This window comes from Peromyscus leucopus, chromosome 8a, assembly GCF_004664715.2.
Source record: "Peromyscus leucopus breed LL Stock chromosome 8a, UCI_PerLeu_2.1, whole genome shotgun sequence".
In the NCBI taxonomy this organism is placed as follows: Eukaryota; Metazoa; Chordata; class Mammalia; order Rodentia; family Cricetidae; genus Peromyscus; species Peromyscus leucopus.
In genome coordinates this window covers 29632018-29645248 of record NC_051085.1, presented here as the reverse complement: position 1 = coordinate 29645248, position 13231 = coordinate 29632018, and the positions used below count along the sequence as shown (strand labels likewise).

Genomic DNA, 13231 nt, shown 5'->3' with positions numbered 1-13231 from the left:
ATGAGTAAGACTTTTACAGTACCATTAAAAAAACTATGTTTCCTTTTAGGGTGTCTACTGTAACACAGAGATGAAGGATGTCTTAAGTTGTTGTTCTTGTAGAAGCCATCTGGCCCCTAAGAAGTGGGCTAATAATGGCTACCAGTGGCTACAGTTTATTGAAGGTCTTCCATGTGCCAAGGCACTGTGATAACTGTTAATTTTCACATTCCGTCCTCATAAAAGAGAAACTAAGCCACGATAGGTGTGCAAACTTCTTTATACAAGTAAAAAGTGTCTTTAATTGGGAAAAATAAATAGGTATATATTGAAGAAAAGTAAAGCTATAATTTCTCTATCCAATAAATTTGTTTACCCACCAATGACATTTATAATTTCACTATAGTCTGTTAGATATTCAAGTTTATTAATGTAGGGCTTTATATAATATATATGTAGTGTTTTATTCATTGAAATTGTCAAATTAATGGGTGAATTTCTTATTGAAATATAAGAATACTCATATTCTTCTAAGCAAATGTTGTCTGTGACAAGAAAACTTATCAGGTTGGCCTTAGTACCCCATGGCCTTCTGTGTTATAGGTCCTCAATTTCATCCTCCTCACTTGATACAGTGAGTGTCACAGATTTACTTTGGATAACTAGTGGCATCCTGAGGCTCTTTTGTTAGGATTGCTTATAGTGGTATATTTTTCTAATGTTCCCAAAATTAATATATTACTTCTGAATACATGCTTATATATGTATGAGTGGGGGTAAATTTGTTCCTTTCCTTTTCTTTTGGATTTCCTCATTTGTGGGGGTGGGGACCGAATTTCTAATAATGCATAATAATGTGCACTTTTTATCTTAGGCTGATATTATGGACATTAATGAAATATTTAAAGACTTGGGGATGATGATTCATGAACAAGGAGATGTGATTGGTAAGTCCTGCCGCTGTGGACTGTGAGGTGGGAGCAAGTTACCTGCAGTTCCCCTGCAGAAAAATCTACTTTCTTATTGTCTCTGGGCTCTCTAAAATCAAAGGTGTAGTCTCTACTGTTTGCTGCAATCCTGAGGATAGAGTTTAACCAGGGCTTCCTGCTGCTGTTACCATAAGGCCCCACATGGCATCCCAGCCTACTCCAGGGCTGTAGTTTCATTCTTATCCAAATCTAGCGCTGTCATACTGAGAACTGGGGGAACTCATGATATTGGTAATTGTGTATGCTGTCTTGTTTTATGGGAAATAGCTATTTGCCTGGTCATTTGTCCTATCAACTGCCAAATAGTTTTTGATAGATTCATGTAGCTCATTTAGATGCTAGGAGACTGAGACCCCTGGCATTAAAGCTTTTGGTTTGGGATGTAACGATGGAAAATTTAAAAATAAGTATGGGAGCTGGAGGGAGAGTTCAGTGGATAAGAGCTCGTGTGCAAGCATGGGGATCTGAGATCAGAGTCCACAGGAAAGAAAACTGGGTATGGCAACACATGTTCCTAACCCTAGAACTCTGAGGTGCAAAGGCAGGATCTCTGAGGTTTGCTCCCTGCAAACTTCAGGTTCAGTGAGAGGCCCTCTCTCAAAGGAGTAAGCTGGAGACTGATAGAGCAGAACACCTGATGTCCTTCTTGGCCTCTGTACACATAGATGCTTGTACCCAAATACGCATGCACACATACAGCTTGTGTATATACACACACACACACATACACACACACACACACACACACACAGAGACACACAGAGTATAGTAGAGATGGCTCAGTTAGTAAAATAGCTTGGTACACAAGCCGCGAGGACCTTATTTCAGACCCCTAGCACCTACATAAAAAGATTGAGCATAATGTGGGCACATGCTACCCTTGTCCTAACCCTAGAACTAAATAGGCAGAAACAAGAACATCCCTGGAGCTCACTGGCCAGTTAAGTCTTGCTGAATTAATGAGCTCCAGATTCAGTGAGAGGCTCAGTCTCAAAAAGTAGTGAGAAAGACATCTGAGGAAGACACCTGAAGTCAACCTCTGGCCTCCACACCCATGTGCACAAGTATGTGCACATGGGACATGTGCACATATACACAGAGTGGTCGATTTGCAGAGAGATCAGGGTATTAGTTAGAAGGGTCCACAGCTGACTAATGCAGTCACCAGCTGTGACACTAAGAGAAGTATTAAAAACATCACCAAGTCAGGGGTCACGGTATTCAAGAACTGAAGAAGCTGTGAGATCTTTGAATGTCTGCTACCAAGGAGGGCTAGAAGTATGTGGCACAATGGCCTTTAAAACTGAGAGTCTCCAGTCCTGCAGATGGTTAGAACAGAGTGGAAAGGAGGATGCCACCCTGAAGGCCTGTGGGTCCTGGGTGGGTCTACACTCAACTGCAGTTAGGTCCATGAAAACAGAATGAATTAAAGTTATCAGATTCGTACTGTGAAATTGGCCACTGTACCAGGCAAAGCAGGCAGAGCCTTGGGTTTATGTGAATGACTTGAAGTGGGGTGCATTTGCAGAAATAAACACAAAGCTGGGGAACACTAGGAACTAGCAGGACAGTTCGATAAATAAGCATACAAAGGCCTGAACTCCAGTATTTGGGCCCTTCCTTGGTCCTGAGGAGAGTGTCCTTTGAGAAGCTGAGGTAGCTTTTTTACTTTGTGATGACAAAAGTCTTTGGGCCTGGGGAGAAGAGGACTGATCGGTTTTGCACATTGGTGTTGAGACAGTGTAAGCCCTGGGGCTAGAAATTGACCACAGCTTGTGCTGTCTCTGATCTGGTATTTGCAAAATGCCAGTACTTTTGTTGTGTCCAGTAGAACTAGAGAAGATGGTTAAGGTCCTTTGTTTATGCGTTTGTGTATTGGTTGGATTACATCTTTTCCTTAAATGTCTGCTGAATTAAACTTGGTGATTTGTTGTTTATCACGCCAGTTCGTGTTTAACGATTCTGTTCTGTGTGTGTGCACGCTTTTTTATTTTAAAGACAGCATAGAAGCCAACGTGGAAAGCGCAGAGGTGCACGTCCAGCAGGCAAACCAGCAGCTCTCCAGAGCAGCAGATTACCAGGTAACGTTCACTGCAATACATTTTCTTACAACTTGGAGTTTTGACTTGAAGGGGCTGCCTATGCTGACTGTAGAATTTTGTTCGGTTTGGGCACGCATATTCTCACATTGACCCGCAGAGACAGGAAACCATGAGGCTTGCAAGAGACTACTCCTCCATGCTTTTCCCTTGTGGGGGTCCCTGCAAGCATCACGGATGGCATCAGAATAGTCTGGGTAAGGTACAAATGAAACTTGGGTCAGCACACCTTAGCCAGTGCTGCATGAAAACTTAGTCTGATGCTAAGCAATTTATTTTTCACATACTTAAACACAGTGAAACTTTGGGGAGAAGTATCCAGGTGAGAATTACCGCAGCAAAGCTTTAGGCATGGCTATGTCAGAGTGCATCTCTTCAGCAAAGCATCTGTGACCTTCACATAAGAATGAGTTCTAAGGCCGGGAGGCAGTGGCACACACCTTTAATCCCAGCACTCGGGAGGCAGAGCCAGGCGGATCTCTGTGAGTTCGAGGCCAGCCTGGTCTACAGAGCGAGCTCCAGGACAGGCACCAAAACTGCACAAAGAAATCCTGTCTCAAAAAAACAAACAACAACAACAACAAAAAAAAGATTGAGTTCTATTGACTAAGAAGCAGTGCTCTGGAGTCTGGGCCTAGGAAGGAAGGGTTTGTAATATGCATAAAGATGGGTTCTATTGACTGACTAACAACCCCCAGAATTCTGGTGGTTACCATGAGGGCTGGCTTTACAGAATAGCCAAGATTACCAGGTATTAACATATACATTCACATCCTTCTTGATGGAAAACAGTGTCAGTTTTTTCCATTAAAGAAAAAAACAAAATCCATGAATTTAACAGTTCTGGTTTTTCTAGTATCCTCTGTAAGCTGTGCTCTCTACCTCCCATGATGGTCTCCGCTCTGATGTGACAGTGACAGCCATACATGGAGAGACCTCTTAGGTCACCTTCCCCCTCATTTCCCACTCTTCCTTGTTACTTTTTATTTTTGATTTTTTTCAAGACAGTCTCTCTATGTAGCCCTGGCTGTCCTGGAACTCACCGTGTAGACCAGGCTGACCTCAAACTCAGAGATCGACTTACCTCTGCATCCCAAATGCTGGGGTGAAAGGCGAGTGCCACCACCGCCCGACCCACCACATTTTCTTTCCTGTCAGTGATCTCTAGACCAAGGTGACAAAGGTCCTTGTCCTGGAAAGGTCTCTTCAAAGTCCCTGGGAACTATGTTAGCTGGGAGTGTCGTTAAATCATCACACACCACGTCAACATGCTGCAGAGACTTTCAATAGATATAAATTTATTTCTCAAGGGAATCTCATTAATATTGGGAGTCTGTATGTGTCTGTGAAGTACAAATCATGCTTCAGATACTACACAGATATTAAGGCTTGTGAACTATTAACAGTTGTACAGTATGTAGACCTTTGTTCAGTAAGAATGAGGCCAGACTCTTCTGAACCTCTGAACACCATCACAGGACATCATTTGAGTCCCCTCTTAACACATCAATTTTTTGTTGTTCTTCATAATTACCCCTTTCTTGGACCTTGTAACTACAATATTGTGACTTCTTAGATATTTTCAACTGCTTTTTACTTTCCTCTCTAACCTGAAAACCTGAGTGAGTGCCATGTTTTCCACCAGGCAGACCACTGTGTGGTTGGCACCATGTAACACTGCTGCTTTGGGAGGCTGTCCTTTACCCCCATGCCTGGATATTATCAGTCTGTCACTTCAACCAGTACCTCTGATTTCTTCCTCACTTCTTTTGTGTTCTTAGGGTTTGAAAGAGAACAGGGACCTAACCCAGGACCTCGCATACCAAGCAAATGCTTTCGAAGTGCATGCCTAACATGGTTTCCTCTTTCTTTCTTTTTTCTTTCTTTCTTCCTTTCTCTCTTTCTTTCTTCCTTTCTTTCATTTATATATGTATTTATTTATTTGTTTATGTGTCTGTCTATCTGTTTATTTACTTTTTATTTATTTTGGGGTAAATTTTATTTATTTATTTTATGTGTATTTTACTGCTCTAAAGATGGTTAGAACTGGGAGAATGGAGCCTAAAAGTAAGGTGGACTAAAGTCTCATGCAATAGCCAACTTGATTCAGAGCATCAAATAGTTCAAACTTGAGGGTTAAGAAGAGTCGCCCGAGCAAAGTGTCCAATCACAAGGACAGGCTGCATGTGGCAAAAAAAACATGTTTTTCCATAGAGGCCTATGAACAAATAACAATAGCCTGTTGTAATGAATAATCTAAAGTAAACTCATTCCTATATGCGACACCTGGGAGGAACATGAAACCACACTCCAAGAAAAATTCCATGTGTTTTGAAGAAACTAAGGTCATACAACTCTTGTCTTGTTTTCTTGGCATTTTCTCACAAGCATTCAGAATCCCCTTCGCATGATTCCATTCCTGGACAGTGTCCCGACAATGAGTGTTGGTATTTTGCCTGCATATATCTGGGCACCACATGCGTGAGTTATAGATAGTTGTGCACTGTCGTGTGGGCTCTAGGAATTGACCCTGTGTCCTCTGGCAGAGCGGTCAGTACTCTCAACCATCAAGCCATCTCCCCAGGCTCAGTTTCTTCTTTCTTAAGCTTAGCCAGGAAAACTACCAGCAATTAAAAAAAAAAAATTGCTCCTTGAATTATAATATTCACTCAAGAAAAATATTTCTTTAAAAAAAAATAGGTGTTGTCGAGGTTTTTAAGAAGAAAATTTGCAGCCCCGAATACAAGGGTTCCAACTGTCACTAGAGTGAACTGAGTTTCTCTCAGCCGTTGTGAATCACCTCACTGAGTCTGTCACTGACTCTTGTTCTTGCTTCTGCAGCGCAAGTCCAGGAAAACCCTCTGCATCATCATTTTTATCCTCGTTGTCGGAATTGTGATCATCTGTCTCATCGTATGGGGACTGAAAGGCTGAGTCGTGAAGGAGTGGACCACTGCATGACGTTGTCTGGGTTATGTAGGCAGATTCTCGTGATCACTTTCTATTATTATTGTTACTTTAAGGCTGTGGTGTAATGGATGGTCTCATACTTTGTCATTCTTATTGGGAAGGAGCTTCTTTTGGATGCGATCTGGTGTTTTCTAATATGAAGGTTTTCCTAAATACCGTTGCTGGTATGACTTCCATCTTTTTAGTTCAGTGACTGTCAGGTTTTGCTCACATTGTATATGACTTTCGTTTATAATTTATTTATATTGTTTGACTGAGTTTGAGGAACTACGTGATTGGTATGTGTACTCTTATACCTCTGTCACTGTGTAACATGAGCCCAGATTGTGCTATCGTATTTTTTAAAAATTCAAGTTTAAATCTGACTTGTCCAGGAAATATTCTCCATAACAAAACCTTAACATACATGTTTGTGGGACATTTTATCCCCTGTGGTCCCCAGCCATGCAGATCGTTATTGATCTTTCATTATTGGATTACTTTTGTCTTCTCTGAATAAAGTCAGTGAACCATTTCCCAATGTGTGTGTATATATGCCTTTGCTGTAGATTGCATTGTAAAGATAGTAATATAGATTGTTTTTACATATGGTCTGTTTAATCCGAGGTGTACTAAGGAAAGCATAGTTACTGTAACGTTTGCTGTAACTTGGAGGAAGTATCTGAAAAATCCATACCAATATCTATTCTGTTTAGATGCTAAAGATTCCAATTTCTTCACTGCACTGAACAAGCTTCATACTGTCTGGCTTTGTGTTCCACAGAAAACTGATTAGACGTGTATCTTTGGGTCATCATCACAAAGTAACTTTCCCACAGTTACAGATTTGGGGCTTAATTTTGACACTTATATTTAGAGTTTATTTAGAGTGCCATTTTTAAATCATCCTTCATTAGAATAAGAATCAGATGTCTGCCAGTAAACTCACTTGCCTTTTTAAATCAGTGTTTTAATGCACTAATCCGAATGCTGTAAAGGGGGCTGTCTTAGTTTAACGTTGGTGTTTTATATTGTTCTTATATAGTAGTTTGCTAGTGGAGGCATTGTTTATTGTGGCAGGCTCTGAAACATTGAAACGGGAACAAGTGAAATAGTAACTAAATAATTGTATCCTTGCAAGCAGAATAAAGATGATTTCAGAGATGTCTGCTAATGCTGATTCCTGGGACTCTTTCTGTGGAACCTGGGCTTCCCTTACATTTGCTGCTACAGGAGGAAGCAAAGGCCCTGTGGCAGGACATCCTTCATATTTCCGGGTCACTGGTTAACGTTTTAAATTTTAGACTATCAAATGGGTTATTTACTAATACGTAGAAGTTGCTTGACATCTCAGCAGAACTTTTTCTTTTTTTCTGTAAAAGTGATAATAGAAAATGTTTTGTGAGAGATGGGAACGATGAGGTTTTCTGGTGCCTGAGTCAGACCACTCTCAAGGTTAGAATGGGCAATCCCTGGAGAATTCACGCAAATGCCGCCAGGTCAGTGCCAGCCCCCCAGGCCTGGTCCCGCAAGGTCTTCTCTTCCAGATGACCCCAGCATGTGCGCTGTCAAACACTGCACTGCATCTTGTAGCTAAAGGAAAGTTTCAGTGGCATCTACGAAACAGCTTCGGCACGAGCATCTGTAATCACACATCTGTGCTCACGTAGGCCATGTCCATTTACCCATTCCCTTCATACTGAGTGCCCCATAACAGCAGAACATGTTCAAAAATCGGGCATCACCTTAGCTACTTTACTTAAAAAATCTTAAGTAATTCTTTTAGGTGGGTCATTGATCAGTGATCGAAGATGGCAACTTTAGCTGGTTGTCTTCTTTTAAAAAAGCACTAACTTGAGGAAACTTTTACAAGATATTTAGAACAGAAAAATTACTTTTGACTGAAAACATTTAAATGCAAAACCTAACAGAATAGCTAGGTGAGAAAAAAAAGCTTGAGGGTTCCCTCAGGTCAGTTTTAGAATTTTTATGGAATGTTAAGTCTTACATTTTTTTTTATTATTGAGAATATTATATAAGCAGTTTGCCCATATCTTCTTCAGCATGTTCCCATCCCAACTTTATGTGGGTTTTTTATTATTCATTTTTAATTTTTTATAGCTCTTTGAGTCCTATTAGTGTTATTGACATATACATGAGTGTGGAGCCGTCTCTGGGAGCACGGAATTCTACCCATGACCACGTCCTTAAAAAAGATTATCCCACCCCCACCGCTAGCAACTATAAGCTGCCATTAACTGCTCCCTCCGTAAGTGGTGGGCTGCGGAGATCGACCATCTTATCTGTGCTGGAAGTTTGACTGGCGTGATCATATGCCAGCCTTCGGCAGGTCCTCCCACATGCTGTGAGTTCATGGGTGTGATGGTAATACCACGTCCAGAAGACAGCATCTCACAGCATCCTTCCCCATCCTCCGGCTCCTACACTGTAGGGTGTGGGTTCACCTGGGTCCATGGAAAGAAGACACAGAAGCACCCTAAGGATGAATGTTTAGCCTTTCCAGATGCAAGAAGATCAGCCTCTGGCAGACTGACTCGCTGCTGCTTTACAAAGGGCCTTTTTGTTGTTATACAGTCCACACCTTTAGCAAATCAATTTCCGTATGCCGAAACCTCTTATCTAAGCTCCCCAAAAGAGACAATGCCAATACAAGTTCCCAGTGAAAAGACATCTCTGTTTGCAGATTCCTCCCCGAACCAAGTTTTTCATAGGCTTTGAACCCTTAGGAAACTCTCAGATAAGATTTACACACATCAAACAGAAGGTACCTGCAGCAACGACCAAAGGTAGCAGTCACAAAAGGCAGATTAAGGCTCGGGGCGCTAATGTTCCGAATCAGACCAGCTGCAGAAATCTGCAGGCACCGCCCTAACATTACACTCTCATCACATCCTTAGGAAAATAAAGTGAGAGGCTTTTATGACTGACTACGTCTGAATCTTCTTAAAACTGAAGAAATTTCCCCACTGAGAGCCATGTTGTTCAGTGTTCTCAGGCAGGACTGAGTGAGATTAACTGGCTTCTTAAATTGAACGACAGCCTAGCACTGGGTGTTTAGGTTATTAAAATATAAGATACCATTTTGCAGAACAGTTGATAGTGAAAGAATAACTGTTCCCTTTGAATACAGTGCAATGTTTTCCAGCTTCTTCTACTATAGATGTGGGCACAGACGGCCCAGAATAGAACAAGAAGCCATGTGGGCTGGCTGGAGGAGGCCCCTGGAGCATGCCCGGGACCATGATTGTACTGGTGACTACTAACACCATACCTTGACGATATCACCCTTGGGCCAGTCAGTCATGGTCCTTACTGCTTTTGGTAAAAATGCCCCATTTTTGTACCCAGAATGTTTTAAATACCAATATGTTTCGATAAATCTATAATGAAAAAAAAAAAAGGTGACGCTGTTCATGAAACAGGTGTATGGTTTTAAGAAAAAGAAAAAAAAATCACTCAGAATATTTTTGACTTCCTCTATTTTTCTTTCTTCATGCAGAGAAGTGAAGTTAAATAAAAATAAAATAAAAAATAAAAAAATAAAAAGTGAAAAATAAAAAGTCACTGCCACATGTAAGAAATACATTTGACTTTGGCTTTCAACCGACAGTGAGTAAGCCATTCCTGGGAACTGTCCTCAGTGTTGAAGAGAGCAGTGAGGTTTTCTCCAGCCCCAACAAGATGTGTGGTGGCTAGGACATCCGCAGCCAGCAGTTTCTTTCTCCTTCACTTCCTTGCTCCTCCCCATTTCCATCCCCACAATTGTTTCTCAATAAACACTTGACTTAATTTGGCATTAATTGGAGTCAGCTTTGCCAGAGCGCTACATGTCTGGGCATAAAGATAATGAATGAACCAAATGAATATGTTCCTTTTCACAGAGAGCATATGTTTTGACATTTGACATATAAAAAAGCACTCAGCACAGGGCCCAGGAATGGAGCTTAGTTGGTAGAATGCTTATGTAGCATTCACAAGGCCATGGACTCGATCTTTTGTACCACATAAACCAGTCAGAACTCTGGGAAGTGGAATCAAGATGATCAGAAGTTCACGGCCATCTTCCAAGACAATGAGTTTAAGGTCAGCCTGGGTTACACTTTATGTATCATAAGAAAATGGGAGGAGGGATAGGAAGAAAGGGAGTGGGCAAGGGTGAATTCACTTTGGGAGCACCAGACACTTAAACAACTGGCCTTACCACTCTAAGGTCTGGTCTCTCTTGTTGCTCCTATTTCCCACTCACAAAGTGACTGGATTTCATTTTCTTTCTCATTCAGAAGACCTCTAGAAAATCAAGCTTTCTAGAAAGAATCTATTTTGGCAGTCCAACAAAAAGTTACCAGATGGAGTTGTTCTGATGTCTGAGGCTGGACATCAGAACAACTCCATCTGGGAGTACCTTGGAGGGGTACCTTGAATTTCAGATCCCACATTCCTAAAGCAGTCATGGAATTACTGCCTCCAGCAGAGGGCAGAGCTACATAAAGAAGGGAGGGAGGGAGCAAGGGGACCGTGTAATCTTGCAACACAATGCCCTCAAACAAATGGATTGACTATGCTTCTTGCAAGATACCACAAAATGTTTTCAATTTAATCTTAGCCCACCCTCAACAGTTGTTGTTTTGTTTTGTCTGTAGTGAAAAGGGGGGTATAGAAGAAACTCCTTAGACAGGCAGTAATCCATCCTTGGAATACTGGCTCTTGGGATGTGAATTTAACACTAGCCTCCACTGGTCACATAGCAAGTCCAAGCCAGGTTGGGCTAACCTGTGACCCTGTCTTAAAAACAAAAGTGGAAGGGAAGGGGAGAGGTAAGGGAGGGTGACAGGAACAGGAAGAACAAGGGAGGATAAAGACTCCCCTAATAGCTGATGCCAGTGTAAGTAATTTCCTGTAAGTCAGATATTGTATCAACAGGCTCATTCTAAACCATTGTCTTCATAATCATTTCTCTGTGATTGACACACACATAAAAATATGATCGACACACAAAATTAGCCAGTGAGCATTACTATCCAAATAACCCTAATTTTACACACTAAAATGGAGCTAAAGGGCAGACACTGTTGCTTCTGGCAGGGTTTAAGAAATCAGTCATTTAGTTACTCAGACTGGGTTCCTGTAGGTTGTGTTGTGACAGCATTTTTTTTCGTGTGAGCGGTAGAAGGTAAAACCAGATTTCCTGTGCAGGCTCTGCATGCATAACACCCCTACTTGTTTTCCAGGGAGTCTTCTAGAGCTGAACCGAGTCTTTAAATAAACTTGAAAGAGCATGAATTCCCACTTGGACCAACCCAAAGTACAAATTTTTAAGTGTTTACTGTAAGTACCGCTAGACAGTACTTGCTCACTCCAAAAGCTATGGGCATTGGCAGAATGTTTAGAGAAGAACTCACCAAGCCTCAGCTAAGATGTACTGACTCCTGTTTTCTCTTCAGAATGCCTGCTTTTCAATGACTTAACAGTAGAACTGATATCCTGAACTTTGACAAAGAAAAATAGTCTAAAAATCAGGCATCTGAAACCCAAGTAATGTGGGAGACTTTTTTTTAAATTGTGCATCACTAAAGACTAAGCAGTGAGTGCCTGATGTCCATGCCAATCTTTCCATCAGTAGAGGTCCAGGAAACGTAAGTCATGTTTTAGTGAGGAATGTATTATGATTTAGGGGTTTTCCCAAAACTAGGTGCTATGGTCATTTTGAATTTGTTTGAAGGTGCCACAGTTTGTTTTTGATATGACTGACCACATCTGACCTCTTTCTAGTGCCAGATTTAATGTTGTAACTTCCAAAAAGGTTATCATATGTGATGTAATATGCAGTGGGTTTCACACCATAATTTAATAATACAACTTTTGTCACACATCATTCATCTAATTCTGTCTGAGGTGCATTGAGGTTTTCATTGTTGTTGATATATGTATAATATAATAGTATATTATATAATAATATAATAGCATGTAGCCCTTATGGTTGACATTTTTAATTTCAGTTCTTAGGTGATTTACCCCAGGTAGGATGTCAACTCAGCCAGCATTTTCTTTGTAATGTGAGTATGATTTCATAGTGTGCATTTACCCTGGTTTATTTACTTGCTAAGAAACATCTGACCTTCTCTGTTACTATGAATGAAATAGTTATGAACAGGCATGTACAAGTTTTACATTAGTAAAATTTTCCTTTCTATGGGATAAATGTCCCACAGTACAATTTTTGGGTTGTATGCTAGTTGAACAGTTACTTTTCTCTTATTTTACTCTTACTATTTTTAATGTGAATGTATATTTTGCCTGTGTATATGTCTGTGTACCATCTGCATGCCTGATGCCCATGGAAGCCAGAATATGACATTGGAACCCTTGGAGCTGAAGTTATATGTGATTGTGAGCCACCATGTGGGTGCTGGGAATAGAATCCAAGTCCTCTAGAAGAGCAGCCAGTTTATTAACCACTGGGCATTTTGCTAGCCCCAGAATAGTTAATTTTTAAGAAAATGTGAAAATCACTGGTTGTCATAATAACTGTCTAGAATGAGCCTGGTTCTTCATGCCTCCACTCCATGATGCCTTTGCCTTTTATTTTAGTCTTTCTGATAGGTATGCAATGCTAACTGACTGCTGTTTATATTTTCCTCAGACTAATGTGGAACATCTTGTTTTTATGTTTGTGGCCAACAATATTTCTTCTGAAATGACCAATTTCTTCAGGTCTTGCCACTTTGTCTAATTAAGCTTTGTTTTAAAAACATATTCACAAGACAATCCTTCACTGGATATATGGCTCATGGATAACCCCCCCCCCCAAGTGGCTTGCCTTCTCATCCTCTCAACTGCACCTGTTGCAGAGTGAAATATTTTAATTCTGATAAAGTCCCATTTATCAAATTTTCATTTGCTGCTCATGTTTCTGTTACTAAGATCTCTTTGCCTAGCCCTAGACTCCAAAAGTTTTCTCTTTTGTATTTATGAGCAATATCTCTTTATATTACCTTTAAGTGCAGATAGAGTGAGACTTGAATCTAGATCCATTTCATTGCCTGTTGATGTCCAATAGCACCAGAACTGTGCTTGTATAAAATTTTATCTTTACATCCCCCATCAACGGAGTTGATTTTGCTTCTCTATTAATATCAGTTAGTCAACAATGAGGTAGAGTATCATCTCCAAATAAGATGTAGATAGGGAGTCAGC

At 40.7% G+C, this 13231-nt stretch overlaps 1 protein-coding gene across 2 annotated transcripts in view; it reads left to right on the top strand.

The window, feature by feature from the left end:
- Stx7 (syntaxin 7) overlaps positions 1–7190 on the top strand; it is a 38162-nt gene extending 30972 nt beyond the window's left edge. For both annotated transcript variants that reach the window (XM_028877410.2, XM_028877411.2), the window contains exons 8-10: positions 854–926; positions 2967–3049; positions 5909–7190. In XM_028877410.2, the coding sequence (XP_028733243.1) occupies positions 854–926; positions 2967–3049; positions 5909–6001 (249 nt within the window). In that variant the 3' untranslated portion in view covers positions 6002–7190. The remainder of the gene's footprint in view (positions 1–853; positions 927–2966; positions 3050–5908) is intronic.
- Positions 7191–13231: the final 6041 nt, after the last annotated feature.